The 18,059-nt window shown below is 43.1% G+C and overlaps 1 protein-coding gene across 6 annotated transcripts in view; it reads left to right on the top strand.

The window, feature by feature from the left end:
* Positions 1 to 18,059, top strand: part of LOC126253375 (juvenile hormone esterase-like) — a 295,839-nt gene that overhangs the window by 124,920 nt on the left and 152,860 nt on the right. Inside the window, exon 10 of one of the 6 annotated variants that reach the window (XM_049954655.1) lies at positions 10,257 to 10,516. The exons of the other annotated variants lie outside the window; for them this stretch is intronic. Coding sequence (XP_049810612.1) covers positions 10,257 to 10,443 — 187 coding nt within the window. The 3' untranslated portion in view covers positions 10,444 to 10,516. Of the gene's footprint in view, positions 1 to 10,256; positions 10,517 to 18,059 lie in introns of those variants that run through there. 6 annotated transcript variants of the gene reach the window in all.

An 18,059-nucleotide genomic window follows, 5' to 3' on the forward strand; every position in this document is an offset into this window, starting at 1 on the left:
CGACAAGCGTTTGGTGGACTCTGTGCTTGATATACGCCATTAGGAAGAAGTCCATAGGTCTAACGTCAGGCTACCTAGGGGGCCATGGAACTGGACCCCCCCTGCCAGTACACTTCATCTAGAATATCTTGCACAGTCTGCGCCCAATATGGCGGTGCACCATTTTGTTGGAAAAAGTGTACTTCTTGACGGTGGTAAAGCAAACAACTCCAATTTATCCAGGTACTTGTCAGAGATAATTTTTGTGGGAAAAATGTCCCACTATGCGATCAACGATTAAATAACACCACATGTTCGCTTTCGGGCTGTCACCTCTTCCGTCACGGTATGCGGGTTGGTTGTGTCACAGATCCAAACATTGTGTTTGTTTACTTCACCACACACGTAGAATGTTGGTTCGTCAGAAAGTTCTATACTATTTAGAAAATTCGCATCCTCCTCTAAAGGGTGAAGAACGTCCACAGCGAACTGCGTACGTTGTGTGCTAGTTTCAATGCTTGCGACAGATTCAGTTGGTATGGATATTTCCTCAAGATGACTCGACTGCAGGAGTGTCTTGGTAGTAAAGAATAAATACACTACTGGCCATTAAAATTGATACACCAAGAAGAAATGCAGATGATAAACGGATATTCATTGGAATGTGCGTGAGTGAAATCTTATGGGACCTAACCGCTAAGGTCATCTGTCCCTAAGCTTACACACTACTTAACCTAAATTATCCTAAGGACAAACACACACACCCAAGTCCTAGGGAGGACTCGAACCTCCGCCGGAAGTATTCATTGGACAAATATATTATACTAGAACAGACATGATTTTTCATTTTCACTCAATTTGGATGCATAGATCCTGGGAAATCAGTACCCAGAACAATCACCTCTGGCCGTAATAACGGCCTTGATACGCCTGGGCATTGAGTCAAACAGAGCTTGGATGGCGTGTACAGGCACAGCTGCCCATGCAGTTTCAACACGATACCACAGTTCATCAAGAGTAGTGATTGGCGTATTGTGACGAACCAGTTGCTCGGCCACCATTGACGAGACGTTTTCAGTTGGCAAGAGATCTGGAGAATGTGCTGGCCAGGGCAGCAGTTGAACATTTTCTGTATGCGGAAAGGCCCGTACAGGACCTGCAACACGCGGTCGTGCATTATCCTGCTGAAGTGTAGGGTTTCGCAGGGATCGAATGAAGGGTAGAGCCACGGGTCGTAACACATCTGAAATTTAACGTCCACTGTTCAAAGTGCCGTCAATGCCAACAAGAGGTGACCGAGACGTGTAACCAATGGCACTCCATACCATCACGCCGGGTGATACGCCAGAATGGCGATGACGAATACGCGCTTCCAATGTTCGTTCACCCCGATGTCGCCAAACACGGATGCGACATCATGATGCTGTAAACAGAACCTGTATTCATCCGAAAAAATGACGTTTTACCATTCGTGCACCCGGGTTCGTCGTTGAGTACACCACCGCAGGCGCTCCGGTCTGTGATGCAGCGACAAGGGCAACCGTAGCCATGGTCTCTGAGCTGATAGTCCATGCTGCTGCAGACGTCGTCGAACTGTTCGTGCATGTGGTTGTTGTCTTGCAAACGTCCCCATCTGTTGACTCAGGGATCGAGACGTGGCTGCACGATCCGTTACAGCCATGCGGATAAGATGCCTGTCATTTCGACTGCTAGTGGTACGTGGCCTTTGGGATCCAGCACTGAGTTCTGTATTACCGTCCTGAACCCACCGATTCCATATTCTGCTAACAGTCATTGGATCTCGACCAACGCGAGCAGCAATGTCGCGATACGACAAACCGCAATCGCGTTAGGCTACAATCCGACATTTATCAAAGTCGGAAACGTGATGGTACGCATTTCTCCTCCTTACACGAGGCATCACAACAACGTTTTACCAGACAACGACGGTCAACTGCTGTTTGTGTATGAGAAATCGGTTGGAAACTTTCCTCATGTCAGCACGTTGTAGGTGTCGCCACCTGCGCCAACATTGTGTGTATGCTCTGAAAAGCTAATCATTTGCATATCACAGCATCTTCTTCCTGTCGGTTAAATTTCGCGTCTGTACCACGTCATCTTCGTGATGTAGCAATTTTAATGGCCAGTAGTTTATATTAAAACCTCATGCATGATGCGTCAATTTTTTGATGTATCTAAATGTTTGTGATGTCATATCTTTTGATGGGTTGTACAATGATGAATTTATGTAGGTACATTCCGCGGCATATGTGGCTACTGTCAGCAAATATGTTGCGGGTAATTTAGTAGCAAATACGTCATAATTTTAAATGTCGAGCCTGATGCTGCAGTTTTTCACTTATCTCATTTCTTAGGACGTCATGTCTCCTGTTCTATGTGTCACACAAGCTGTGAATGAGAATTCAGCGGCACATGTTGATACCGCCTGCAAAATGTTTTGCCAATAGAATTAGAAGGAACGAAGTAACACTCGTAAACTTAAAAGTAGTGATTGTAAATTTAAATGTGTGTATAATGCGACAGTTTTCCAAGCATCTCCGTGTTTATGACGTCATATCTCCTGAACTATGGGTGGTATCATGATATAATTTCGTAGTTCAGGGCAAAGAAATAAAAACTTTGAAGTTTGCCAGTGACATTGTAATTCTGTCAGGGACAGCAAAGAACTTGGCAGAGCAGTTAAACGGAATGGCCATTGTCTTGAAAGAAGGGTGTAAGATGAACATCAACAAAAGTAAAAGAGCGAGAATGGAATCTAGCCGAATAAAATCAGGTGATGCTAAGGGAATTAGATTAGGAAACGAGACACTTAAAGCAGTAGATGAGTTTTGCTATTTGGGCAGCAAAATAACTTATTTGTCCCAAGTAGAGAGGGTATAAAATGTAAACTGACAATGGCAAGAAAAGAATTTCTGAAGCAGAGAAATTTGTTTACATCGAATAGATTTAAGTGTTAGAAAGTCGTTTCTGATACTGCTTGTATGGAGTATAGCAATGCATGGATGTGAAACATGGACGATAAACGGTTTAGACGAAAAGAGAATAGAAGCTCTTGAGGTGTAGTGCTACAGAGAATATTGAAAATTGGATGGGTAGATCACGTTACTAATGAGCATTTACTGAATAGAATTGTAGAGACAAGAAATTTGTGACACGTCTTGACCAAAAGAAGGGATCGGTTGATAGGTCACATTCTGAGACATCAGGGGGTCACCAATTTAGTATCAGAGGGAACGGGGGGAGGGGGGGGGGAAATCGTAGAGGGAGACCACGAGATGAATACACTAAGCAGATTCTGAAGGATCTAGGTTGCAATATTTGTTCGGAAATGAAGAGGCTCGCACAGGATAAAGCATCATGGAGAGCTGCATCAAACTAGTCTCCTGACTAAAGACTACAACAACAATAATAGGTACGTTTTGCGGCATTTGTGGATATTGTCTGCAAAATTTATTGCGTACAGAGTTATCACAAAGTAATAACGTCATGCTTGATTAGGCAGTATTTCACACATCTCATTGTTTACGACTTCATATCACGTCAAATTTGATAGGTAGGTGATTCTTAGCCCCACAGCGATTGTTGCCTGACAACAGGGAACATTTGAACCAAGTTAGGTTGAAATCGGTATAGTGGTTCAGGAGATGTGGAACATACACTTGTACATAAATCCATTTTATAATACGTATGGATTCTTCGTTCTATACTGTATACACACGTAAGTAAATTTTCATTATTGGCCTCCCTTCATGATGATGCCGTTTTAATGAGCAACAGTGTAGCAAGATGGACGTTCTGCTTCCTAGTGATCGCCAATTCAATATGGAGCTTGAGAATGGTTTTAAAACGGGAGCTCTCAGCAATTTCTGTCCAGCATACGATTTTTGTGTGGCCAGTACATATGTGCAAAACGCATGACACAAGGGTTCCTTATTTAAAGTGTCTGGAGAGCACAGTGAAGTCCTGATGCTAGGTTAGCACTACAAAACTTAACTATTCCATTTTTCTGCTCAATGTTTTTGCTAGCCACCTAGTCATTTTCACGAGCTTCAGCGAGCGACTGTATTACAAGTGTCTCTGTGTGAATCCCAAAAGTCCAATGTTAGTTTGCGAAATCTTATCCAGAGAAAAGAAAATGTCATCCATGCTGGTCACAATAATACGTATAGCCATTTATGTTAGGAAAACATCAGCAAATACAAAGTTTTCAGTATTTATTTATGTTACTCGTTTAATTGTAAATTTAAATATTGGTTGTTTGTCAGTCATAGCAAAGTTATGGATACAAATGTTTAGTGAATATTCCTCTGAAAGAACTAAAAAGCTGTCAAAGTACTTTTCAATATAAATGAAATACAATGAGTATTTTTTGGTTGTGATAATCTTAGTGCATTATTGATATCACAGCACATGTTGCACTAAATAACTCATCTTCAATTTGAATGCGTTCTTATAATCCTGTATATTAAGATAATTCCCTTTTTTTACCGATCCAATCAGCACGATTTACTCTGTAGTCAACATTTCATTTGCAGTAAAAAACAAAGTAAAGCAATAAGACCGTCAGCTATGTTTTGTAGAAAGTAAAGCAATACCTTTATTTAGTACGGAGACGATTTTTGTCGAAGGAAGACTACTGGATCCTAGAAATAAACTCATATTTTGGTCTTCAAATTTTCTGACTGTCAATGATGACAATTACATCGTTTTGCTAGATGCCTCAAATATACATTATTTAAGCTACAGTAGAATGGGAAGCATTTCAAGACTACACCAACTGTTTGATCTGTAGCTTTATGTCTAAAACATGTTAAATGGCTAGCAGTACGTCCTTTATGTCCGCTAATGTGAATAAAAGAACCTCAATTAAGGAATATCGCCAGCACGAAAAAGCGACTTCCTTCGATCATGAAAAACATTTGAATATAATTTCTCGTTGCACTAGGCATGCAGCACTCTCATATCTATAAAACCTAGTGTATCAGACAGATTTGAATATCGGCACTCAATAGCACGAATAAAATTTCCGAAATCAGTGCTGCCATATTCAGACATATAACTACTGTATGGTTTCATTGTGCGTCTTACGTCTTACAACTACCCTGCAAGAATTCTGTTAACTGACAGAATTAATGTCTAATGTCAGTTCCGATTTGGCCTCACTTCTAGTTATAACCCGAACGCACCTGTTGTTTTTAATGATATATCAGACTAAAAGCTGAAGCACACGGTACTGATCTTGCATAATAATACTTTTTTGTGAAACATAAAAACTGTGTACTTAAGTTTTTAGTATGTCTGTGTTCCTCCAAGTACCGACGAAATATTCTATAAAAATGATATTGGGTTACTGATCTTGCTTTACCTTGGAATCTTTCTGCAACAGCAAAAAAATAGTATTTCTTCCTGGAATGAGTTGTAGCATACGATAACTGGGATTCATTTAGTTTTCGGTTGGAAGCCTGTCATTAGAAATCCAGGCAATAACTAAGAAAAGAAGCTTCAAGTAGCATAAGTGGTTCAAAATGATTCAGATGGCTTTGAACACTATGGGACTTAACTTCTGAGGCCATCAGTCCCTAGAACTTAGAACTACTTAAACCTAACCAATCTAAGGACATGACACACATCCACGCCCGAGGCAGGATTCGAACCTACGACCGTAACGGTCGCGCGGTTCCAGACTGTAGCGCCTAGAAACGCTCGGCCACACCGGCCGGCAGCATTAGTGGTCACAAACGAATGTAAATGTAGACTTTCCTGGTATATACCGCTGCTGAAATGCTCCTGCGGCTACAGCTGTGTGGCAGTGATGAAATGTTGTTACATAAAGACAACCCCTGCAAGGATAATGATGTAGCACCCAGAAAGATATAGCAGATGAATGTAGAATTGTTTAAAGCACTGAGCCAAGCTGACGCAGACTCAAGCGCAGTGTTGCAAGCAGAATGGCAATCAGACAGGAGAGCCGATGCTGCAGTATTGTGACACACAACTGAGGCCATTGCCACACATTGCTCGAGCGAAACATCTGAACTACCAGTCCAGCAATATGACCTCAATGTGAAGGGAACGTAATGTAATTCTAACAGCACTGCAAGGTGCTATAATAACGTGTAAATCTTAGACAAGAATACCTTTAAGCCCCTTGACATTGCAGAAAGTACCAAGCCGAAGAGCTGAAAGCCACAACCGAGGTGTGGTGAAGACTGCTGATGAACCCAGGAAACCAGGCCACATTCGGTCTTTATCCCCAAGGCACAAAGTCACTTCTTTTGACAGACTGCTATAAATACTCAGGTTCCCAAGCTATTCTATATTCAATTTGTAGAGAACCAGATTAGAGGCAGGACCTGTAATGCGCTGACTACCATTCTCCAGATTACTATTACCTTTGACACTGCAGTCAGTCAGATTTGCTGGACTTAGCTGTTGTGAGGTGCCGACCTCTCTTCCACTGATGTGAAGACCTGGAGCCTTCTACCACCGGCTCACTGATGGTGCTTGGCACGCTATCACACTGTGCAGGGGAGGCCCTCTAGCTGATGCTGCCCCTGACTTGCATCTGTGAGCAGACACTGACATCCACGGCCTTCCTCTGGTGGAGAGCCTATGACATAGCTCTGCACCACCATCGGCGTCCTGTGCAGAGCTTCTGGAAGTTTATTGGCGTACTCCCTTCGATGTCGATGAGTGTGAGATGGTAAAAGGCCTCTTCGACCTTCTGGGCGTCATCGCTGGACAAGCAGCGTCCTCCATCAGCCGGACTGGCGGCCCTGCACGGCGCCACTCTTGCTGCGTTAGGTGCCGTGACTTCGCCGACGCCCTCCAGCGGTTGGTCAGCTGGACGCGGCAGCGGATTCCACTCCTGCGTGCTGCGTCCGCCGTCCTCCTGCTGGTACCATGGAGAAGACGATTCATTTGTAAAACCAAAGCTAATGCATAATTCGCTAGTGCTGTCTCATTAATGCCTAGATGGACCCTCATCACCGTGCTCCATGCTTTGTGGTCCTGCATCTGTAAGGATCACAGTACACCGACCCTTATAACTGAGATGACATTCATACGTACGTCTCGAAATTTCATTGCTACCATCCAGCTACAAAACCGAGAGTTCTTCATCAGCAGTATCAACATTTGTGGAAACTTTCGCTAGTAATTTTAAGAAGCGCAACAGTTTAGAAGTCAACATTTTTGATAAAATCTGAATGAAGCTGTGAATTTAAGTAGTTACTCACAAACATATCGTGAGAGATTTCTCCCTGAGGTACTAAGTAAGCATAAACTAAAACTCGTATTTATTAGTCATTTCGTTTTGAAGGGTTAGTGCAGCCTCTGAAACATTTTGTGCCATAGATGTTTCGAAAAATTTATGTTGTAGGGTCTAATGTATAGGTTTTCAGTTGTATCGTTAAACTGCACCCAGAATTTTTTTTCTTTTGGTCTCACATGCAGCAAGCAATGGACATAGGCTCATTTTACTGTGATTAGCGATTTCTTGGCTACCTGACCTCAAAGTAAGTTGAATAATTCTTACGTGAACCAGTAAAATGATCCGTGATATTGAGAAGCAGTCTAAGCAGCCAATCTTCATATGAATCTTCAGCTTGGCGAGGGATATTACATTTTCTGGAACCATATTAGTTATGTATTTTAGTTGATGCTGTTCGGCTGAATTATTGCTAGTTTTATTTCCATGACTCACTGAGAAGTGTAGATTTTCAATATAATGGCTCTCAGCACTATGGGACTTAACATCTATGGTCATCAGTCCCCTAGAACTTAGAACTACTTAAACCTAACTAACCTAAGGACATCACACAACACCCAGTCATCACGAGGCAGAGAAATAGATTTTCAATATAGATTACAGTTAATTTATTAATTATTTTTCGCATACTTAGGATAAATACAATGTGTGCGAAATGCCACGGCCCTGTTTCTTAATCACAGCTGTTGGAGCCTCACTTTTAGGAATTTATACAAGGAAGTCTTTACTCTTTCCTATGTAAGTAATCAGTGAGATGTAAATATTCGATACAATCTGCAATACTTTTTATGTTCTTCTATTCTGTTCCATTAACTTTATAAATCTAGTCTGCGTACAGATATTCTCTGCACAAAACTAATGCACAAAAAGCAGACTACAAGTCATTCGAAAATAGAAAGCCTTTTCCTTGCTGCATTAGTATTATCCAATTTCCAGATGCGCTTAGCCCTTTATATTACTGGCCTCTTCAGTAGATTTTTCTCGAACAATATACAACATTCTTCTTATACATATATATAATAGATTTGAAACAGTTTACGCCTTAATTTTTACATAAATAAAATGTTTCTTACTGTTGTTTCTTATCCGTCCTGCCAGTTTCTGTGTTTTCCCTCACGTCATTAAGCCACTCATTTCCACTTCGCTTAAGAAATTTCAAAATACGAGGTTTGGAACTTAAATAGTGGCAACTATTTATTCATATCCGATACCAAAGAGTTACATGTTTACACCTGTTACTGTCCTTCAAAGTAGTGACCAGTGTTGTGTAGAACCCGTTGCCAGCGATGTGGAAGGAGTAGTATACCGTTAGCAGAGCCTGTTCTGTTGATGATGCGAATGGAGCGGTCTAAAGTTATTGTGATTCTCGTGTGCGACAGTGATGGTGTTATCCTAACGTATTACGTTCCACCACGGCAGACCGTCAATGCACAGCATTACTGTTCGTTTTTGGAGCATCACCTAGGACCAGCGTTGCGAAAGGATCAGCGACACTTTTTGCGCGATCCACCCATCATTTTGCACGACAATGCGCAGGCGTATACAGCGCAAGCTGTGGCTGTTCAGTTCGGTCGATGGGACTGGGAAGTACTGTACCATCCACCATACTCCCCGGACTTAAGTCCTTGTGACTTTGATTTGATTCAAAAGATGAAGGAACCACTTCGTGGCATTCGCTTCAGAAGTTTTTCCAGAGTTTCGACAGGCAGTAGACCACTCCATTCGCACCATCAACAGAGCAGGCTCTGCTAACGGTATACTGCGCCTTCCACATCGCTGGCAACGGGTTCTACACAACGCTGGTGACTACTTTGAAGGCCAATAACAGGTGCAAACATGTAGCTCTTTTGTATCGGTTGTGAATAAATAGTTGCCACTATTTAAGTTCCAAGCCTCGTACATTCACACAAATTTTCGATTTTGACACTTAGTTTTACGTCTGCTGTATGATGTGGATCACTTCGCTGGTTATCTAACTGTTACGTGAGACTGAACACGACAAGTATGGCGAGTTTTCCTGGAGGAATTATTATTTATTCACTTGGCATCCGTGATGTTGTTTGTGTATAGAAGCCAAGCTTTCTTCTACTCCTTTCTATTCGTTATTTCTCCCTGTCAGCGTTTGTGTGTGTGCGTGTGTGTGTTTATAAGGATTTGAGTGTTTATTGTTTATGTTTAATACATGGGTGTTAATTGTTTCAAATCCATAATTAACAAATGCAAGAACAAAACAAGATATTACTCTAGAAAAATCCATTGAAGATGAGTTTAATACATCAAAGGCGAAATACGTCTGACAGTTCCATACGACTAGTGTGTTGCATATGATTTAATTATGAAATATTTGACGCCAGCAGGGCTTCAGCCGAAACATATTGGGAAATCTTTGAAAGATAGTTTTCATTGCCATCTGCCAGATTCAACCTGTACTGCTGAAGAAGCAATGAATTGTTACGGTACACGCCTTTGCCGAAAAATTTCACGGATATTACTGTTACAGACAATTTCAGCAATCTGTGCAGAAACATTGCTTTTAAGTGATATTAATTGATTTTATTCGACCTTATTAACTGCAGCATTTGTTCAAAAATGCAAAGCATGTACATATGATATCTGATTATGATTAAACTGGAAATCAAGCACCCCTTTAGCAACACAAATTAGAACACAAGTCTTCTCGATTCTTCTGATTATCGACAATGACACGCCAAAAGGTGGCGACGAATAAAAATGACATTTATTAGTGTGTATGTAAAGAGACTCACAGCATATGTTCAGGTATTATTTCCTCTGTTGTAATCATTTTCGCTCTGCCCTATAGGACTATTCTCTCTTTTCAGTTTCAAGTTTTGATTCATATTTTCAAAAGTTCAAAAATTTGGATATTTACAAATTTATTTCGACGTGGTTATCTAAAATATAGTTCAGTCTTTCAATTTGCCGAATGAGCAAAATAATTGTTTGGGTTTTCTTACGCATTTTGCAGAAACCCAACACCGAACGACGAGCTGACACATTGGCCGAGAGTGACTTCAGACACTGAACCAGAGTACCTGGAAATAGGCGAGAAGCTGGAAGCGAAGAAGGGGCTACTCGAAGAGCGAATGGAATTCTGGAGATCGCTTCCACTCAGTAGGGTGCCTCAGAGAAACGTAGAAAAACAAGAACTCTAGAATAATTGTTAATTATGTAAATAGACAAGTACTTTTTCACATCAAAGTTCAATAAACGCCCTTTACTTTAAAATGACGTTTGTCATTTAGAAAATTTGTTTTCATTTTACATTCGCCAACAAATAAAATGAGCTGAACATTTGATACAAGTTATACTGTCTTTGAGATATAATAAGAATTACAGCTCGGCTAATTACGTTATCCAAGGTGTAATGTCTTAGAGATATAGTAAGGATTGCAGATGGACTAATTACGCAATCCTTTGTAGTTGATCGTGGTCAAATTGCTGACAGTTCACGTTGCAGCGTAAACTTTTTGCACAAATATTTGTCATTTAACATATTAGAGATAATGTTAACTGCAGGTGCCTGTTCTCGGCGATGAATGAGGTGAAGTAGCAAATTCCTAGTGGTTTAAAACATTGACGGAATAGACGTTAGTATTTACACTGATGTGATAAAAGTCGTGGGGTACCTCGTAATATCGTGTCAGACCTTTTGATCAGCGTAGCACAACAACTCAACGTGGCATGGACTCAACGAGACATTGGAAGTCCCCTGCAGAACTACTGAGGAATGCTGCTTCTACAGCCGTCCGTAATGGCGAAAGTGTTGCCGGTGCAGGATTTCGTACACGAACTGACCTCTAGATTATAGCCCAAAAATGTTCTATGGAATTCATGTCGGGCGATATGGGTGGTCAAATGATTCACTCAAATTGTCCAGAATATTATACTAACTAGTCGCTATCAGTTGTGGCCTGGTGACAGGGCACGTTGTCACCCATAAGAATTCCACCTTTGTTTGAGAACGTGAAACCCAGGAACGGCTGCAAATGGTCTCCAAGTAGCCGAACATAACAATTTTCAGCCAATGATCGGGTCAATCTGACCAGAGGACGCTGCACATTCTATGTAAACACAGCCCTTACCATGGAGCCCCCATCAGGTTACACAGTGCATTGTTGACAACCTGGGTCCATGGCTTCGTGTGGTCTGCGCTGCACTCGAAACCTGCCACAGGGCTATTGATGGCAAATTTCGCCCCACATTGATTTCTGCTGTTATTTCACACAGTGTTGCTTGTCAGTTAGAACTGACAACACCATGCCGCTGCTGTCGGTCGTTAAATGAAATCCGACGTCCACTACGTTGTGCGTGGTGAGAGTTAACGCCTGAAATTTGGTGTTCTCGGCACACTCTTGACAGTGTATCTAGGAATATTGAATTTCCTAAAGATTTCCGAAGTTGAATGTCTAATGCGTTTAGCTGTAGGTACCAATCAGCGTTCAGAGTTTGTTAATTCCATAATCACACTGGAAACCTTTTCACAGGAATCACCTGTGTGCAAATGACAGCTCCGCCAAGGAGTGCCCTTTTATACCTTTTGCACGTGATACTACCGCCATCTGTGCATTTGCATACAGCTATCCCATAATTTGTCACACCATTGTATACATAATCAAAATAAACAAATAAGGGTTCAGTATCCCCGCCAGTAGTCATCTATATGTAAGGAAATGAGTCTGTGTGCGTCTCATGGCAGAGCAGTACGGAACGCTGTCCTGGTCGGCTTATGCGAGGCACTGTATGGACAGTACCAGTGACACAGGTGTTTACCTGTCGGCGGTGATGGTCTCCGCCTCACCATGTGCTCTGTTTCCATGTGCTAGTCTTCACTCGTTCGGACTGGTCGCGTTTTGCGTTTATTTCTTTGCTCGTCTCTAAGTGGTGTTCAGACTATCTGCTCACCTGCAGACTGACTTGTAAATAGAATTTCGTTTCCTCTTCCAGGGTTCGGCTCCTCGGCTTCTTGACAAGCCACTGCCCGCTAGTATAATCAAATATCTGCGTACAGTGTATGACGGGTCAAAAAGTATAGATAAAGTTTTCATTGTCGGCATAGAAGTTAAGTACTCTTACCATATTGTATTAGAATAGACCAAAGAGATGAATTGGAGAACTGAAATGTACGTTGGTAAAACTTTTTCTTATATGTGTTTATTTAAAAAAGTTATTGTATCAACAGCAGGATCACCGAATATCAGGATCACAGGTTGGGGCAGGTGGAGAAATCGGGCGTGGCATAGCACACACTGTGTGAGATTGGCTACACAGTGAAATCCGCCAACACGGAAGTTCTCACTGTAGAGAAGAGCTGTCACACCCAAATAATCAGAGAAGCTATAGGAATAAACAAACATGACAATACCTTCAACAAGAAAGAAGAAAGCGTCAAGGTGAAAGGATCCTGGGTTCCCACGCTGCATCGAAAGAGCTCTGCAGATAGCAAGCGGAGAACCGCACGGTAAATAACCACGTAAAAGCCCTTGGACGATGCGCACCAAGTACATAAAATCCACGAGATCGACTCCAGTCCACAGGCACAGGCCCGACTAAGATCAGACGTCACGTTGGAGGAGGAGAGGAAGAGGAACCCGGCATCACGAGCTCACCAAATGTACGGTAAAAACGATCTGGACTCAGATCACATGCCTGTAGTACTTCACACGGAAGAAAAACTGCAGGACACGGAACCACGCAGGATACTGAACTACAAGCGCGCGAATTGGACACTGTTCATGGAAATGCTTGATAGTCTTTTCCAGACACTCGCGAAATTAACAACACACAACAAATTCATGAGACAGTGGAAGTTCTCACTACTGCTGTCCAAAACGCAATGTCTAACACCTCAACAATACTCGACTGCCCTGCCCCAGAAAATCCTGGGCCTTATCTCAGAAAAATGGTAGCGTACCAGGCATCCGTTCTATAAACTGCACTTTAACAGACTCTAGGTATTAATACGCGAGTAAATGCAAATATTTAGGAACGAAAAATGGGAGAAAAATTGAAGGACTTGATGCCACACTTCCTGACATGTGGTAGCTAGCCAGACACTTCACTAGAGACAAACACTACTTCCTACTCTACAAGGCCCAGACGGCCCTGCATACTCCCCAAAGTAGAAGTCAGAGCTCATGGCCTCAACACTTACAGCGTCTTTCATGCCGAATCTGGCTCCGTCAGACCTAGTATTCACAATGGAAAATATTCACACTTGAAACGGACCAGGAGGTTACCCATCTTGTAGCCCAGCCCACGCGCAACGTGGTCAGACGTACTAGCACAAATAAAATCATATGGGCTGTCAAGCATTTCAGTGCCGATGGCAAACCGTGTCTTCCAGGAGTTCACGGATAGAGCCATACAATACCTCACTCATATAACGAATGCAACACCAATACCTGCGTGACTTTTGGAAGGCGGCCATGGTCCTGATGTTCAGGAAGCCATGGAATGACCATTACCTCCCACAAAATTACCGATCCATGAGTCCGCTGTGCTCGTTCAGCAAGATTGTCAAGTAGGTAATACTAAAACTCATCACTAGGCACTGCACTGCCAGCAACACCCTAAGGCCGGAGCAATTTGGCTTTAGGAGTCAACAACTCAACTCCTCCGCTTAGTTGAACATATAACACATGGCTATAACACGAAAACACCCACAGGGGCTGTGTTCCTGGACGTCGAAAGAGCTTTCGACCGTCTCTGGTAACGGCTTCATATGCAAACTAAGCGAAGCTGGTTTCGCCTATAGGCTTGAACTCTTATACCCTCATATCTGAGCAACAGATGTTTCCTTACTGACGTGCAGGGCAAACAGTCGACATAACACGGTATTCAAGCTAGAGCAGTCCAGGGAACCATACTGGGGCCCATCTTGTTCAGTCTCTACGTTAATGATATCGCAGCAACACAAAATACGACATTAGCCATCTGCATGAATAATTGAGCCATCCATTAATTCATGAATACAGACAGCACTCAGAAGTGCCTAGCCTTGGTTCGAATGATGGTGCGTTAAGCAAACGTCGACAGGTGCGAAGCAGTTCTGTTCATATGCAGACCGAAACTACAGCGCAAACATCAACGTCGTAGACAGGTAACACTACATGCACGCTCAATCCGTTTCAGAGAGGACGTTAGATACCTAGTTGTTTAGCTGGAACGGAAACTTACACAGGAGGTCCACATAGAATACGTTGCCAACAGAGCGCACGTGAAGCTCAAGCAACTCTACCCTATGCTCAACAGGGAAAGTATACTAAATAGGAGGGTATCTAGGTCCATATGCATCAGAATAATCAGACCTCTGATGATGTACGCAGCTCCCGTCTGCGGATATGCAGCTCCTGCACACCTGTGCCGCCTGCAAGTCATGCAGAATGAAGTGCTACGGATCATTAGCAACGCTCCACGCTACACTCACACCGCGGATCAAAAATGGTTCAAATGGCTCTAAGCACTATGGGACTTAACATCTGAGGTCATCAGTCCCCTTGACTTAGAACTACTTAAACCTAAGGACATCACACACATCCATGCCCGAGGCAGGATTCGAAACTGTGACCGTAGCAGCAGCGGGGTTCCGGACTTGGTCAGCGGCCGGCCACCGCGGATCCTCACGATGAATGCCGCCTTGTAACAGTCATGGAAGTATTAAAAGAAAACTCGCCACGCGCCGATACAAGAACTCCAGACACTCGACCAGTTCTTTCATCCCTACTCAGGGGAACTATGATCACAGCCATAGGTGGAAGCATAAGCAACCGGAGAGACAGCTAGTGAGAGCCTAACCACCTATTGGGAGATAACATCAGCAATACTGACTGGACATACCAGTGGCTATCACAGCCGACCAACGGGCCAACAGCACGAAAGCCGATAAATTCGCACACTAACGCGCAAACAAACCGCCATCACTACCCTACCCATTGATTCCGGTATGTGACCTACCGGATATTCACCGATGACGAACTCAACTATTACACGTACGCTGATCTGGCCGAGAAGACAAGGCAGGTACTCAGCTGCAGCCGCCGAGTGACAACGTCTCACAACGTCAAAGGTATCGACCTGCATGATACCCACTACTAAATTACCTAATTATTGCCTCATCGGTCGCAGATAGTAAGCGATTTGCTACTGCTCATACTACCCGACACGACTTGCTGAGTTTTTTTTCCCCCTTGACACCCTTCTCAGTCTTAGTGGATGTCCCAGGATACGACAACAACTTAACGGGCTGGAGGAAGGTGGACGCTGAGTTTACGGAAAGTCATTTGTTGCCTTACAGTGGTTGATAATCCTTTATTTAACAAGGTATACTTAAAACATAAACAGTGGCGTTTTGTAGCACATGTGTTTCGGGACGGTTTTCTCAACTTAACATATAACATTATATAACATATAACATATAACATATAATCAACAGTTGTTCATAAGTACACTCATGCTTATAAATTAACGATAATTGCAGAATGTGGTGCCACACAACGTGGCACTACACAATACTGGCGCTTATAGCATAGGCACATAGGGAACAGACACGACACATATCTAGTCCACGGTATTGGTGATAAGTTGAGAAAACCGTCCTGAAACACATGTGCTACAAAACGCCACTGTTTCCTTCGCATGTACCCCGACATCAATATGGATATGATCACCATGCACATGTACACAGGCCGCACAATGGGTTGGCATACTCTGGATCAGGTGGCCAAGCAGCTGCTGGGGTATAGCCTCCTATTCTTGCACCAGTACCTGTCGGAACTCCTGACGTGTCCGAGGGGCATGAAGACATGCAGCGATACGTCGACCGAGAGCATCCCAGACGTGCTCGATGGGGTTTAAGTCTGGAGAACTGGCAGGTCACTCAATTCGCCTGATATATTCTGTTTCAAGTGAAACGTCGCCTTAGAAAAATTATACAGGACTGTGCTTAAACTGACACACAATATTTTTTAGCGCAACGCATTCTGACTTTCAATAATCCCTACAAAAGAATGGCCCTGACTAACATTAACCTATACCTTTCACAAATCACTTACCTCACAAAAATCTTCGTCACTCGAACTACTGCAATACAGCGAGCGCCACTACTGACAGCTAAATAAAAGATTCAAACTACGGAAGGCACTAACTACTGATAGGCATAGTTAGCAAATGAAAGATTTTAATAGAGAACAAACAATGTATTTACCTTAATAGTTCATGACATCCAGTCTTACAAATTTCAAAACTCCGCCATTTCTCTTCCCACATCCACCACTGCTGGCGGCTCACCTCCAACTGCGCAACACTATGCGCTGTTAACAGCCAACAGCCCAACACTACAGTGGCGAATATTACAACAATGCCACCCAACCACAGACTGCACACAGCACAGCCAGTGATTATCATATAGAGCGCTACATGGCGTTACCAATATAAAAAACTAAACAGCCTACTTACACAAGGTACTCCGCCACGATGACAGCTCGGAGGGGCCGTGCATTATCATCCATCAGGAGGAACGTAGGATCCACTGCACCCCTGAAAAGGTGGATGTACTGGTGCAAAATGAAGTCCCGATGAACCTGACCTGTTAAGTTCCTCTGTCAAAGACATGCAGAGGTGTACGTGCACCATCATAATCCCACCCTACAACATCAAACCATGACCTCCATACAGGTCCTTTTCAAGAACATTAAGGAGTTGGTATCTGGTTCCTGGTTCACGCCAGATGAAAGCCCAGCGAGAATCACTGTTCAGACTACCTGGACTCGTTCGTGAACATAACCTGGGACCACTGTTCCAATGACCATGTACTGTGTTCTTCACACCAGGCTTTACAAGCTCTCCTGTGACCAGGGGTCAGTGCAGTGCACCTTGCAGATCTCCGTGCGAATAAACCACGTCTGTTCAGACGTCTGTAGACTGTGTGTCTGGAGACAGCTGTTCCAGTGGCTGCTGTAAGGTCCCAAGCAAGGCTACCTGCTGTACTCCGTGGCTGTCTGTGGGCAATGATGGTGAGATATCGGTCTTCTGGTGGTGTTGTACACTGTGGACGTCCCGTACTGTAGCACCTGGACCCGTTTTCTCTCTGCTGGAATCGTTGCCATAATCTTGAGATCACACTGAGGGCCCGTGCTATGACCTGCTGTGTTTGACCAGCCTCCAGTAACCCTAGTATCATCAATATGTGTTCTTTGAGCCATTTTCAACACACAGTCACCATTAGCACGCCTGAAAACGTCTGCACACTTACTAGCTGCACCGTACTGTGACATGCACCAACATACCTCTGCGTATGTGGACTGATGCCAGCACCACCGTGTGACGACCGCAGGTCAAATACACCCCATAGTCATACACCGAGGTGATCTAAACCCGCAAACCACCCACCAGAGTGTTGTTTCACCATGTATCAGCATTATCCTTCATTTATGAGCATGAATGTAATTAGGTGAAGTAGGAATCTATTGTTTCCCTGATATCAACTTACATTTTATTTACTGCTGGACCATCATCACCAATAAGTATTTTGCAGTAATAAACGGCATCGTTAAAGGTACTTTTTCTGTCGTACTCGTCATTTAAAGTCGTTAAAAATAGCACCTGCAGATTTTATTTAATTGCAATCTTTCATTTATAAATTTCTATGTTACATTCAAAACGCAATTGCCGAATGATAGGAACCTTCGACCATTCGATTCATGTGTAAATTCATGTTGTATACTGTAGACTCGGTAGCATTTGGCTTGTAATGCGGCAACTACGTATCCCA

Source organism: Schistocerca nitens, chromosome 4, assembly GCF_023898315.1.
Source record: "Schistocerca nitens isolate TAMUIC-IGC-003100 chromosome 4, iqSchNite1.1, whole genome shotgun sequence".
NCBI lineage: Eukaryota > Metazoa > Arthropoda > Insecta > Orthoptera > Acrididae > Schistocerca > Schistocerca nitens.